General features: G+C 33.0%; 1 protein-coding gene and 2 long non-coding RNA genes across 3 annotated transcripts; 2 read left to right on the forward strand and 1 right to left on the reverse strand.

Annotated features, from left to right (window-relative positions):
* Positions 1-1665: 1665 nt before the first annotated feature.
* Positions 1666-2156, reverse strand: LOC144545235 (uncharacterized). Its single transcript, XR_013508437.1, has 3 exons — positions 2049-2156; positions 1840-1978; positions 1666-1757 (listed from the first exon to the last, which is right to left on the reverse strand). It is a non-coding gene; the product is annotated as an uncharacterized LOC144545235 (long non-coding RNA).
* On the forward strand, positions 1676-2185 carry LOC144545236 (uncharacterized). The gene is made up of 2 exons (XR_013508438.1): positions 1676-1745; positions 1826-2185. It is a non-coding gene; the product is annotated as an uncharacterized LOC144545236 (long non-coding RNA).
* Positions 2186-8773: 6588 nt separating this feature from the next.
* LOC144544927 (cysteine synthase) lies at positions 8774-14133 on the forward strand. Its single transcript, XM_078293486.1, has 11 exons — positions 8774-8932; positions 9127-9182; positions 9277-9386; positions 9483-9540; positions 10721-10984; positions 12311-12448; positions 12533-12584; positions 12940-13019; positions 13127-13186; positions 13290-13370; positions 13890-14133. The coding sequence occupies exons 2-11, from the start codon at positions 9141-9143 to the stop codon at positions 13980-13982; spliced, it is 978 nt and encodes a 325-aa protein (XP_078149612.1). The 5' UTR covers positions 8774-8932; positions 9127-9140; the 3' UTR covers positions 13983-14133.
* The last annotated feature ends 1658 nt before the right edge of the window (positions 14134-15791 follow it).

A 15791-nucleotide genomic window follows, 5' to 3' on the forward strand; every position in this document is an offset into this window, starting at 1 on the left:
TGCTCTTCTTCCCAATTTCCACTCTTTTCTTTCACAGTATATCTCTAATTACTAGTACTAATTCTTATATTTTTCAAATGGGCCTTTTTGTACTGAGCGAATAAAGAGTCGACTCATATTAGTTGCGGCATATTCCTTTCAATTGCTCTCACTTGACTAGGAAGGAGAATAAGAAAACATGTCATATTGGGGAGTATATGTGCAGAATTATGGATCTATCTGAAATTCATGTTATCTTTATTACTTGGTTCTGTTTGCAAACTTCACTGCAAGAGGAGCAGCGAAACTCGTCTTTCCAACTCATTTTCCTCCCACGCTGTCGGTAGAGGCGCAGCTCCTCCTCCTCTGCCTCGAGATTCCGATTCAAACCCATACGAGCGATCTGGTTGAACTTCGCCGCTGCGTCAACGAAGATACTGTCTAGAAGGCCGTGGAAGAAGTTATAAATTGATTTTGATCCATTGTAGCTGGCGATCCATATTTTGTCAGAGGAGGTCCGATACGGCCATAGATTTTGTCAGAGGGGAGGCTGTCGAAGGTCGGAGGAGGTCCAACACGGTCGTCGAAGCTCGCGAACGGAGAGATTTGAGAAAAGGACTTGGAGAAGAGACACTACAGCAGAAACATGCTTCTGCGACCGGAATTTCGGTCGCTGATAATTACGTCGCCGGTCGCTGAAACTGTCGTCGCTGTTGCTTTCCCGCTGACGTCACCGGTCGCTGAATGACGTTAGCCGGTCGCTGATAATTGTTCTGCGACCAATTTATTTTGGTCGCTATTTTTTTATTGACATCAAAAAAACAGGTATCTACGACCAAATACACGGTCGCTGATACTTTAAAAACGGTCACTGATAGTTTTTTGCTGACGTCAGAAAATAGGTATCTGAGACCAAAATAACGGTCTCTGATACTTTACAAACGGTCACTGATATTTTTTTGCTGACGTCATAAAATATGTATCTGAGACCAAAATAATGGTCGTTGATACTTAAAACCGGTCGCAGAAAGTCTTCTGTCAGTATTTTAGAATTTTTTTATTATTTAAATTTGCACCATTTTATAATTGGTACAACACGTACCAACATACAACATAGTACACATCCAACACATCGATACATGTATACACATAATAGAACATAACATCAATACATACACATAACACAACATATCGATACATACAAAACATATATCATAAATATCAGAAAACTGTATACCATATCATCAAACATAAAATACAAAATGTCAAATAACATAAACATAAATGTCGAATAACATCAAGTAACAGATAATCTAAATGTCAAGTAACATCTAAATCAGGAATGTCAAAACAAACATCTGAACATGCTAGATACAAATACCTAATCCCCGCCGACATCTGAGAACTGGTCCTCGTCATCATCGCCGTCATCAGTGTCGTCATCATCGCCGTCATCAGTGTCGTCGTCATCCTCGTCATCCTGAGGAGCAGGCGGCGAGGCCTGGTGCGAGCCCGAACCTCCCTATGAAGTTGTAAGAAAATATTTGAGATAATTATGATTTAGTGTTTAGGGTTCACAATTAAAACATACTGAAATATCAAATTTCGTACCGAAAAAGCTCTGAACCGAGCCTCCATCCGAGCCTCAAACTGATCAAGTATGTCGATATCTTCTTCTGTGAGGCGTTGCGGAGCTGGTGGCATAGAAGAATATGATTGTGACGAATGCGATTGAGCACTGCTGGACCCACTGGAGCGAAACATGCGTCTCGTGCTGCCTGAAACATTAAAAGTAAGACAATTAGTATTATCTGACAAAACTAAAAATAAATTTCAAATTTTAAAGAATGTTTATTTTACCTATAGCACCGAGACCATAGTTATCTCCATGGACATTCTGATCATCAATGCCCATAGAGTACCAGAGGTCGCTGTCGTATGTGGGCCATTTTTCTTTATCCGCTCCATACTTCTTCGCCATAGCTCTCTCATATTTTAGCTGCAAATTTTGTAAATCAGGTACAACAGGAACGATGATATTTTATAAAACAATTCAAAAGTATTATTACCTATGCGTTTTTAGCCTTAACATTAATGTATTCTCCCATCTTTTTTTTCGTATGAGTTGGCTGGAACAACTCATAGGACCATCGGGGTTCGTGCCCTTTTTCTAGCTCCTGTTAAGAATTTGAAAGACAAGTTCATTAATTATCAAGGTTAGTTCAATTAGATTTAATTGGAATGAAATAGATTAATTTAATGAAAAATAACTTATGAAGCACTGTTTGTGAACAAGCATGTTCACAGATCCCGTCGTGGCCCCTGAACCTTCAGCATTGGCCCTATTTGAGACATTCTGCACGCTTCGACTGGCAAAAGTGTCGCTGCACTAGTGATCGACGAGATCGGGCCAGTACGATGGCAAGATCCAGGAGTCGTAAGGGCGAGGAGCATGCATGAACCAATTATCGTAAAAAGGTCGGAACCCGATTTCATCAGGTGTTTTCCAATAGTTTCCTTATCTAACCATCGGGTACACCCACACTTGGCACATGGACACCTAATGCGATCACCACTAATTATATTTTCTTGAATACTAAATGCATATTCAAAAAAACCCTCAACCCCCTTAACAAATGTGGGATTCATTCGCTTGTTCACGTAACGAGGACTGTACATCCAACTACGATCACCCTCCATTTCTCCTAATCATAACATACACATTTATAATTAAGATATTGTATAAACATGACCTAAATACAACAATTAATAGATGACATTCTTGATTACTTAGGTTTTCTAACTACACCTTAGTTCATTCAATTTAAAATATTATATTACTTTAACATTCAAACAATTTAAACGAATCTTTCTTAAATACTAGATCCATAAACATTTCTTCACATCCTAAATGAGACAAAGCATTCAAAGAGCAGTCCCAAAACGGGGGCTATTCAAAATTAATCCCTATTGGATTAATTTTGAACAGGTATGAACCTAAAAGGCATACTAAATATTCCAGTTTTGTTGGATCATAAAACAGTACTATACTAATAACTAATGAATTGTACTACACAATTAATAATATAATTAAATACCATTTCATTAAGAGGGAGAAAACTTGCCTAACTACAAGCAATTATTCTACTTCTTCCCCGTACCTCTCTTTGAGCCTCTTTCCTTTTGCACCTTTTAATTCAACATTTGATTGATTAGAATGCAACTATGTAACATATGCATAACAATTATCTATTTCATATCAATTATCTCATTGATAAACTATATAACAACTCAAATAAATACAATGAACTCAAGTGATTCATATACAACTTTTATAAAAATATAGTAAAGTATGTATATGATAATACTCACACAATAATAATATCTACATAAGGTTAACAATGTTCAACTTACCTAAGTCATTCTTATAACAATAGATAGATTATATAAATTATAATTAATACTCATAACTAACACATAAAATAGTCAAGGAGGAGAGGCGCAGATCAATACCTCAATCTAGTAGTTGAGATCGGGAAGGAAAGGGCGCGGCGATGCAGACTTCTTAAACATCCCATTACCTGTACCAAATGACGAGCAGGAAACCCTAAAGGATGCCCTCGGCAGTTTCACTGCATGGCCGATGTCCAAGATAGTGGTAGTGGTAGGTTCAGATGAGTTATATTATTATTACAAGTTCTTATACTTCCGAATTAGTATATATGTGATAGAGTTATAGTTGGTTCTGTATTTTATTTCAATTTATTATGAAATTTTGTAGGAACCAGGCAAAGAATTAGGCGTTCCTGGAGGTCCGAAAGCAACGAGTCACTGCAAGGCATTTGATGGTATCAATTTTGACAAGCTGGGACGGACATTCAAGCAGATTCGTGATCAATTTTTGGAGCTAGATGGTAGTCCAATCGAAATCGATTCGCCAGTTGATCTTTTATGTTCAGATGACTCCATACGCGTTTATGCAGATGATTATGCGGCCTTGCTTACACCACGGGAGTGGCTCACTGTACCAGTTGTTTAGATCTGGATGCTGTGAGTTAATATTCGTAATAATTGCATAATTTTAGTACTTGTAATTCAAATTTCACAAAATTGAGATCACCTTTGTATCTTTATTTTGTAGGTATTGGCACAAATAACTCAAGGAGGAATATTCCGATGAGCAAGTTGGTTTCATGGACCCCAATCGAACGAATGCCAACTTGTTGAATGATGACCGAGGACGTGTTCTTCAATACATAGGGAAAGCACTCCGAGAAAATCGGGACAAGAGATTGATCTTCATACCTTACCATCAGATGTCAGTGTTATATATATATATATATATATATATATATATATATTCTGATTTTATTATATTTCTTTCAATTCATATAAATTGAATAATATGACATGCTACAAACCTAACATGCAGAAATCATTGGATATTGGTCGTGCTTATGCCAAGAGAACGTGCATTGTACGTGTACGATTCCGATAAGAAGTGTAAAAGAATGCTAATGATCACTGCTGCTATCGAGGAGTAAGTGCCTTCCTAAATTTTCCGTTTGTTTAGAATACTAATGATTTTATTATTATATTATCATTTTAAATATGTCTCGTAAGTACTGATTGTTCAATGTTTTCATATTTCAACAGTGTCTTCATGAAGGAAATGAGTACTTCTTTAACGGTTCGTAACGATTGCAAGGTAATAGTTTCTATTGCGATATGATTATAATGACCTAGATGCACACATTTGTGAATATACATATAAGCCATTTGTATGCTCGTAATACAAACATTTTATTTTTTTGAAACTTGTTATATAGTGCCCACAACAACCAGCTGGCTGGGAATGTGCATATTATACCATGTTGCTCATGCAAGACATAATAAAGAAATTCCTCGATGTTTTTCCGCAATTAAAGGTATATATGCATTTATAAATTTTTCAAAAATAAGCATTGTTGGTTCAAATATAATAAAATACACAATTTAATTGTATATATATGCTCTTCTAAATTCTAAAAATGCAGGATATTCCCGCTAAATATACGGTACAACGCTTGGCCGACTTTCGCCAGATGTGGGTCCAAATTTTGCTGAAAGAGATAAAGCCGAGAAGAAGTACAACAATTTAGGGTGTTTTATCCGAATTTGCATGCATATGAACATGAATTTTTTGTAATAAGTTAGGATGTGTATGATATATAATTAATTTAGGATGTGTTTTATTGATAATTAAATTAGGATGTGTTTTATTGATAATTTAGGATTTGTGATAAATTAGCATTTTGACCAGCTAAATAAATATGGAAGCTAGTCATTTAATAAAAAATATTTTTTTAAAATTCAATAAAGTATCAGGATCGGTTCTTATCTAAGAAACCGATCCAGATATCATTTTTTTTTTAAAAAGGCAAAATAACTATCAGGATCAGTTCTTATTTCAGAACCGATCCTGATAGTCACTATCTGGATCGGTTCTTAAATAAGAACCGATCCTGATAGTTATTTTCTGAATTTAAAAAAAAATCTAATTTAAATTATACATCTGGATAATTTAAAAATCTAATTTAAATTATACATCTGGATCATTTAAAAATCTAATTTAAATTATACATCTGGATCGGTTCTATAGTACAGCCGATCCAGATGAGTTCTTATCTGGATCGGTTCTTAGCTAAGAACCGATCTAGATAGTGACTATTAGGATCGGTCGTAAAACCGATACAGAATTGTTTGGTATCTATATCGCCCTGATCAGGATCGGTTGTGAACCGATACTAATATGCGTATATAACCGATCCTGATTCTATTTTTTCCAATAGTGCTTTCCTCCAGATTTTCATAAGATGAATACTGTAAAATAACAAGATCAATACTCTCTATCGTCTTGCTTTCATCTCTCATCCATATCGCCTCTCTCAGATCGTCTCCTCATATCTCCATATCGAAATTCAAAATAAATAAAGAAATAATTACGAGATCCGTTACTGCATCAAATAAAAAGTTCAAATAAAAGTTCAAAACAATGCTAGATCCGTTACTGCATCAAATCAAACAACAAATTCAACAAAAATAAAGAAATAACTCACTAGATTTAAATTTCGCCCTGTTATTCAACCCTGACAAATTCTATTCAATCGAAATCCACTCCTGAAAGTTCTGTCGTGATCATGTTTAAACAACGAGATCGAGTTAGTAATCTAAAAAAAAATTGTCATTACGAAGTTGCAAAGCCAATTGATTTTGATAAGCAAGGAGAAATTATGATAAGCACTCAATACCTTACCACCAGATTGCAATGAAAAATCGATATAGAAAAAGTGAAGGAAAATTAGGAAAAATAAACAACATGGAAAAACGAGCTCCGCACCAGCAGCAAATGAAGGTAGCCAATTGATTTTATATATTCGAATTGGTGCGATATTGCGAAGCCAATTGATTTTATTCAAATTGGTGCGATGTCTCTACAAAAAATGTACCGCTCAAGTGGCCATCCCGAGAATAGGTCGAAGTGGATCCAAATTGTTTTTTTTTCTAGATCTGGGTTAAAAGTTAGCGAAGATGTGAGAGAAAGATGGATTTGATTTGGGACTGAGCGTCAGTAATTGATTGAATAAAATCGCCACGAAATAGAGATGAGAAATCTGAAAGAGGAAGGAAATTGCCTCAGCAAGGAGATAATTTGATCAAAAATGAAGTTTTTGAAAATGAGATTCAAAAAAGGAAAGAAACGATCGGAAAGGAAGGTTTAAATACGCAAAATATGGGATGGTTTTGAATTTTCGTTGGAATGTGGGGACCAAAAGGAAGTTAAAGTCAGTTGAACCGGGAGTCGGATAAGGCTGTGAATAGACAGTGGACAAAACAGTGTGGACGAAAACCTTTTCTCATTGAAAAATTATCTAGCGTTTTATTAAAATAACAACATGTGCCACAAATATATTATGCATCATGTGTTAAACTATTGAAACTTTATTTAACCGATAGACACTACAACAAAGTAGACACTTTTTGCGAGAGAAAAAACGCTTTTACGACGGTCGTTCGTCGCTAAAAGTACCGTCGCAAAAAGAAAAAACTGAACAATGAGAGTAGTCCGTCGCAAAAAGTCATTTTTTTATCCTCGCGAAAAGTGTCTCATTCTTGTTGTGAGAGAAGACAAAACAATATTAATATATATACTCACAAATCAAATAATAGTTTTATGAAATCAAACTGAGATGATTAACGAAGAAATTCATTTGTAATAATCATAGGTCTACTTATGAATTCGGTTCATGAATCAATTCTATTTTAAAAATTAATCTACTCTAATCCTGATCATAACCTAATTGATTCAACAAAATACTCACAAATTTAAAGTACCTTGATGCATAATTTTCAGAAATTAAGAGGAGATTTTGGGAGAGTTATATTCGGTGGTGTGAAGAAAAGATGAGAGAGAGATAGATGTGTCAGGGAACAAAATATAGGATTGAGCGGTTTCTAACCAACACAGAAAGAAAGGGGGAATGAATAGATAGAGGGGATTGGTGTTTAAATAGATGGGACGGTTCAGAGAGGACTCACATAAATTTGAATTTAGTAGAGAAGCGAGATTAAGATGAGGGGGCGCAAATCATGATTGAACTGAGATGGTTAATAGTAGTGGTCATAGTTATAAAATTTTTTGTTAGTTATTTTGAGGAAAATAATATATGGATTGTTGTTAATTGGGTTGGGCTGCTTTTGGTATGGAAATCAATTTTCATTTATATCATAGTCTATTAATTAAGTTATTTAAAACTGAAAATTTAAACCATTCATCATGTAATACATATGAAAATTGATAGACTATGATATAAATGATAGACTATGGTTTGAAAAAAAAAAATATGAAAATGAAAATGAAAAAAACTACAAATTCATATTTTTTTTCAAAGTACAAACAATAAATTAAAACCATTCATCATGTAATACATATGAAAATGTATTTGGATGTCGAATTCTATATTTTCTAGAATGTTTTTATTATTATTTTAGATAGTAAAAAATAACTACTTTTGAATAGTCATTAATGTTTAGATCAAGTAATTTTGTATTTATCTATAAAAATAACAAAATAAATATAAAAAAATGTAATATTTGACACCAAACAAATTTTCATATGAAAATCATAATGAACGATAAAAATTAATTATTTAAATTTTAAAAATAAAAATTCTTAAAACGGACAAAAGTGGGTTCAACGGAACATAATCACATACTAACCGGGTCGTTACTCGTTAGTACATTAGTACAAAGTCGTAAACCCGCATCGGTACAAAGAACAATGCTTGTATATCCTCTTTAAACTCTGTCCACGATTAGTCATAGCGTCCCGGTTCAACGAACCTTGTGCACACAAAATACAAAATAAAAATTCTCCTGAAATATTTCTTATGTTGACCTTTATCTAGCGGTCAACATCAAATTTTATATTTCATTTCAAACCGTATCATAATCAGTACATCCGGCCCGACGTGTCAGAGAAGATCAGACGGTTCAAATCAAAAGTCAAAATTTGAGTTACCAGACATGATTTGAGGAATTCTTCATTAAGACCATATGGAGTTCATATCTCTGAGGTAACGGGAACATTTATGTTTACATCAGGTTGTCCCATCAACATTTAGTGAGACTTTAATATTCGTGTAGATTCTAATCGGACGGTTAGGATCCAAAATGAAATATTCTGTTACACTAGGTGATATGAATTCAACCACAAACTGTTAGTTTACAAAAAATACGGCAATAGACCAGGTCCATGATGAATTCTTTCCCAATTCCATTCCAGCTTTTCTTCTTCTCTCACAATTCAATCATGCTCAATATAAACGCATTTCCTTCCACTGGATTCCCTTGGTTTTGCACCAAATCAACTGCGCACTTTCTAGTATTCAACATCTCTCTCTTATTTTACAAGGTACGGATACATCTTCTCTTCCTTTGATTTTGACTTTCTGTATCTCGACGCTTTTCGATTCACATTCATTTTCCACCTCTTTGTTTTTTTTTTCTCAGAAATGATTTCTATATATAGCAGATTCTAATAAGGTAATAGATCATCATTTTCATTTGTGCTTAGTTTCATTTCACAATTTTGAATAATTTCCGTAGCATTTTGATCATCAATGGGTGAAGCAAGCACTACCATCGCTAAAGATGTTACTGAGGTAATTAATCTCTTTTCTTTTGTTGCTAATTTGGTACTAATTACATTCTAATGTAATTAATTTCTTATATTGATTTCAAAATTTGGTGTTTCAGTTAATTGGGAATACACCATTGGTGTATCTGAACAAAGTGACAGAGGGATGTGTGGCTAAAGTTGCAGCGAAACTGGAGATGATGGAGCCTTGCTCCAGTGTCAAGGATAGGTAGTTCAATTTTCTTTGTTTTCTTTGGAATATTGTCATGATTTTGGATTTAATTTTGATTCTGAAATTGATTATGTGTGGTTAAAATTGGGTCAGGATTGGGTATAGCATGATCAGTGATGCAGAGGCTAAAGGCCTTATTACTCCAGGACTGGTACGTAATTTTGTAATTTCTTTATAATTTGTTTCATTTCAGAATTATAATTGAACACAATTTATTATTTAAGATAAAAAATTGTGTAATAGATAATTGCTATCGTTGTTCGGAGTGGTATTATTCAGCACATGCTTTCCTGACTGTTACCTATTGTTTGTATTACTTGACTTTTAAACAGTACTTGATGTGACCTACATGTTAGTGGTTTGCTGAGGTTTGACTTGTTCAATTATCTTATCTTGATTTGTATAAGACAACCAGATATGGGACCAGATAAGATTATTCAACTTTTATAAAAGATTTTGTGCTTGCTATTTGGAATTTTGCTAATATGTTTCTATTAAATAAGAAATAACAATATTTTCTCATAAATCATAACAGTACTTTCTGATTTTCTAAGGTATTTGAATACTCTTGGCAAGTCTTTGGGGGCAAATTAGTAAAAAACTCTTTGAATTTGACATTTTTTGCTGATTTAACTTGAGACCTGATTGCCTGAACTGTAATTTTAATAATTACTTCAAATATATTTTCTTCATACTAGAACTAATGAAAGAACCATTAGATGAATCATTTCATTCATATCTTTTTTAGCACTTATATAACTTTTTTTTTATGGCAGCAAAGAATGAACTCGGTCCAACAATAATTCAAATTTATGTTGCTCAATATACAGTTTAGCAAATTTGCATCAGAATATTACTACATAAATTTTGCATTAGCAAAGAATGAACCCAGGGCCTATTTGGTTTTTTCAAGGACATTTGGGATTAAATAAGTAATTAACAAAAATATTTTGTTGGCACAGAGTGTGTTGATGGAACCAACAAGTGGCATTTCACTTTTTTGTTTTTTGGATTATTTAATATCTGAACTATTATTTCCATAGATTCAATAGATAATTATAATGTTTTTAGCATTTAACTTGTTTTATAACAGCTGAAAATTCCACTTGAACTGGGCATAGGATGAACTCATTCCAATAATAACTCAAATTTTTGTTACTCAATATATACATTTTTCTGGTAACAAATGAACACTGGATGCATGATATAATCTGTGTAAATTCGCATCAGAATATATTACTACATAAATATTGCATTTACCAGGACCTATTTGGTTTTTTAATGACATTTTGGGTCAAATAAGTAATTTCACAAATTTTTTTGTGGCACAGAGTGTGTTGATTGAACCAACAAGTGGCAACACTGGAATAGGCCTTGCATTTATGGCCGCAGCAAAGGGGTATAAGCTTGTTTTGACAATGCCGGCTTCTATGAGTATGGAAAGGAGAATCATTTTGAAAGCATTTGGCGCTGATTTGGTACTAACGGACGCACTTCTCGGCATGAAAGGAGCGGTGGCAAAGGCCGAGGAATTGGCTGCTAAGACACCGAATTCATACATCCTTCAGCAATTTGAGAATGCTGCTAATCCTAAGGTAGAATTTTATTATTTGTTTCTGTTATTTATGTTTAAGTGAGGCTATGGTACTATGCATAGCATGGATTAGTATGTACTATGGATCAATAACTCCAATTTCAAAGTTCAAATAGTCGGTCTGAACTGTTCAACATGATCTCCATATGAAAATGTTCTTGTAGACCATATTTTACATTTTTTACAGTTTCTTACTATTTTTTATTAGATATTTGGAAAATCAGACCATTCATAAGTAGTGATTTTCAACCTATCTGAAAAAAAAAATATTAAAGAAATTTAAAAAAATGTAAAATTTGTTCTGAAATTACATTTTTATCTTGAGATCATGTTGAACAGTTTTGACTATTTGAATTTTGAAAATGAACATATTGATCCATAGTATGGACCAATTTGCTCTGTGGATAGTACCATGGCCTCATTCTTGATGTTTTGAAAGAAGGGCTATGGCCTAGTAGCAGTGACTTATCTTTTGAACTTGTTGAGTCAACCTTTTGTTGTTTATTTTTTATTTTTTTATGTTTTAGCCTAGAATAGGCCTTGCATTATATATGTTAGAACTTAGAAACTTGAATTTGAAGAGATTCTGAGAGTTGTGTTAGATTTACCAATGATAGGTTTTGGTTCAGCGCTTCATGGCCTATTCCTGTCAGAATTTTACCATGAATTAAAAAACCTACCAATCTGACCCAACCTGATGTATTTCTGTCACTAATCAAGGCTGTTAAAAATGAAAAGGATATCAGAAGATAGTTTCATAATTGATCAAGGGCCAAGATTAAATCAAGCATCAGCTTCTGATTTACAAATAAAACTAATGGTACATTGGTATACTTGTATCGCTGGATACCAAAAATAATAATAGCATCGAATGGTACAATAAATGGCAATTTGGGATATTTGTAAAGAGCATAGAGTATACAGTAAAATATATTTTCTACTCAGAATTTGCGAAATTCAACAGATGCCATATGGAAATTGTGATAGTTCAGTATAGTTACTCTAGTTTGTCTCTGGATTAAGTCATTTTGGATTTCATGTCAGTTTTTTAAGGTTTTGGCTGTTCACATTAGGATCATCTATTGATTAAACGTTAGATATGGTTCCAGTCTGCTTAGTATCAAGTTTTGTTATTACACATTTAGTTGCACTAATTGTTGGAAGAAATTCAATCAGTTGTGTAATTTTTTGCAATCGTTATATATTGTTAAAAGTTAACTCTACAAGCAAAACGAAATTCAGTTGTTCAAATTCTCAGTAGTTGTATGTGTGATTAATAAGCTTTTTCTTTGAGTATCTTAATTTTGTTTTATTTTTCATGATTTAGATACATTATGAGACAACTGGACCGGAGATATGGAAGGGAACTGGAGGCAAGGTTGATGGTCTTGTTTCTGGAATTGGTACCGGTGGTACCATTACTGGAGCAGGAAGGTATCTTAAAGAGCAAAACCCTGATGTCAAGGTTAGTTTTTATTTATCTTTATTCCTATTTAGTGAACTTTCAAATTTAGGTGATTTGGCAGTTGACATTTATTTATTTGTGAAGCTATATGGTATTGAGCCGGTGGAAAGTGCGGTCTTGTCGGGTGGAAAACCTGGTAATTCCCCATAATTTACAATTTTTTAAACTCCATTATAATTTAAAATGTTTGAAAAAACATTTGATAATATATGCCTAGAAAAATCAAATTTGAATTTCCCACTTTGTTCATAGGGATGCCAACCGGGTATGAAATGGGTCGGGTCTGAGCATTTTCATACCATTACCCGTTAACAGATAAAAGGGTGCCATTGAATAGATAAATATGGGCCATGAATAAAACAAAATCATATCATGCATAATTCCCATATAAATTTCTATCTTAATATAATTTTATAATTTTATTTTTAATAATTACCTCCTAGGGTATCCTTTACCCATATCCTTACCTATTATGTTCAATTGCAAATTAGGTCCACACAAGATTCAAGGAATTGGAGCAGGTTTCATTCCAGGTGTTTTGGCTGTTGATCTTATTGATGAAACTGTTCAGGTATAATAACTCCAATTTATTTCATTTACTTTTTGCAATATATATGATATATGCTTTTATCACCGGCCACTTGATTTTTATTTTTTTTTATTGTTGGATGTTTTTAGGTCTCAAGTGAGGAATCAATTGAGATGGCAAAAACCCTTGCTTTGAAAGAGGGATTACTGGTATATGTTCTCTTTTTTTTTTCTTTGGAATGTATCTTTGGATTTAGATGACACTCTTTGGTTCTGCATCTGTAGCTGTTCTAACATGCAATTCCGGTTGTAGGTTGGAATATCATCTGGTGCTGCTGCCGCTGCTGCAATTAAGCTTGCAAAGAGGCCAGAAAACAAGGGAAAACTCCTTGTTGTAAGTGATTTACTCATTCTGAAAAAAATAATGAAAAATTGTTTAAATATTTTGATTTTCTGTATTTTCTTTAATGGATAAATCTATCAGTGCAAAGGTTGTAAAATAAGATTGGTTCTCTAATTATTAAGCTTGGAACAATCGATCTTTAAAATTTCTATTAATTTTTTTAGTGAGGGTACGGGACTATGCATAGTGCACATTGGTCTTTACTATGGATCAATATCTACATTTTAAGTTCAAATAGTCAATTTGAACCGCTCAACATAATCTCCATATAAAAAATGTACCTGTAGACCAAATTTTACATTGTTTAGAATTTTTTTACTATTTGTTTTAGATAGGCAAATGATTTTCTACCTATCTGGAAAAAAAGAGTAAAAAAAATTATAAAAAATGTCAAATTTTGTCTAAGTAGATTTTCATATGAAAATTATGTTTAGAAATGAAGACATTTCGGATGGAAATTATTTTGAACAGTTCTAATGCAATAACAACATGCTTCTTTAATTGATATAGGCTGTGTTCCCAAGTTTCGGAGAGCGATATCTTTCCTCGGTGCTTTTCCAGTCTATCAAGAAAGAAGCTGAGAGCATGGTTGTTGAGCCTTGAATTTCATTTTTCAAAATGTAAGAAATAATGTGTTGTAATAATGAGCCATATGCCTACTTGTAATTTTGATTTCCTATTTCTGTGATGATGGATTTGTTGTGGTGTTTCATTTGTGTGAATTACTCAATATATAATGCAATTGGATTTCTTTTATATTAAATTAATTTCTGAATTTGTCTGTTGCCACAATTTTTTTTTGTATTGTTTTGCATTCTAAAGTTGGAAATTTTGATTTGGAAGAGTGAAGTTTAAGCTATTGTTTGGGAAAAACAAGCAAGAAACTTTTTAGTAATTTTATATGGTACTTTTTTACCAATTATTAAAAGAGATCTGGTGAATTTCCAACTTATCCAAAATTGATCCAAATTCTGAACAAAATTGTCAAGTCAGGATCTAAACTAAAACAATTTACTTTAGTGATCAGGACCTCCAGGCTCTGGTCACAGGAAATAAATCTGCTGCAATCCGATTCAAAATTAGTGAACAGTAACTCTGAAATTCTTGTAATTTAAATTCAGCTTTCGTAATTCTTTTGAGAATGCATCTCAAAACAACAGATTTTTTTATACACACATTTCAAAATAGTTTAACGACTAGATTCGAATTGCAGATATTTCAGAGTTATTGTTCACTGGTTTCAAATTGCAGCAGATTCAGAACTTAGGGCACATGGTTTGCCTTCTAGAAGATTCTAGAGATGTATGTGCTCACAACTCGGTGCACTTATTTTGACAATTTGATCCACATTGTCAAATTCAAATTAGTTCTCATATGGAAGCAGCTAACAGTCTCCGGCCCTCAGTTTTTTGAAAATCTTCAGACTTTTTACACTAATTCTATAAACAAGTTCATTAGATTCTGTAATATTATGAAAATAATTCTATAAACAAGTTCAATGCATGTTCTGCAGATGAAACCACATGGTCCCAGATAAAAACGCGTGGTCAACGAACAAAGTACAATTGAAATACAATCGGCAGTTAAAACTGGGGACCACCTTCTAAAAGATATTTAACGACCACCTTCTAGAATGTATATATCGAACCGGGACCAAATTTAAATTCTACAAATATACTCATAAATTCTTTTTTTTTTTTTTGAAATTTTTTTTTTTTTTAATTATTTGATAATTTTTTTGGGCACCTTCTAGAAGGTCTTTGTTCAACAATTTGTACATTCTATCCACTTGCTAATTTTGTTTTGTTTGCGTGATACTTCTGTAAATAATAGTGAACAATTCTGTGAATTTAAAAAAAAATTAATTCTTTCAACAAATACTGTAAACATGTAGGAATGATTCTATTAACAAGTAAATTTTTTTCAACAATTCTGTCAACATATACAACGTAACACTGAAAAAAAAATACAACAATTTTACATCAGACAAATCACTACTTGCATACTCTCTAAAAATTATTATCCTGTGAACATACATATATTATTCTGTGAACATATACATATTATCCTATGAACATACAAATATTATCCTGTGAACATACACATATTATCCTGTGAACATATACATATTATCCTGTGAACATACATATTGTACTTGAAATCTATATTTATGTATTTGGTTCATCCTTGTTGAAATGTACTCATTTTATAAAAAAATTGTTTACATATAAATATACTTCAGACAATCATAGATATTTGACATTGTAAAAAAAAGAAAAGAAGGTTAAAAAAACGATTCAATTTTTTTTAAAAAAAGGAAAGCGGTAAAAAAAGGAAGGGCTTAAATAGGAAAAATGGCAGTTGTAGTAGTGGGGACCGCGTCATTGCTGGTTATGGCAGTTGAAAACGCGT

This window comes from Carex rostrata, chromosome 27, assembly GCF_964058835.1.
Source record: "Carex rostrata chromosome 27, lpCarRost1.2, whole genome shotgun sequence".
NCBI classification, from domain to species: Eukaryota; Viridiplantae; Streptophyta; class Magnoliopsida; order Poales; family Cyperaceae; genus Carex; species Carex rostrata.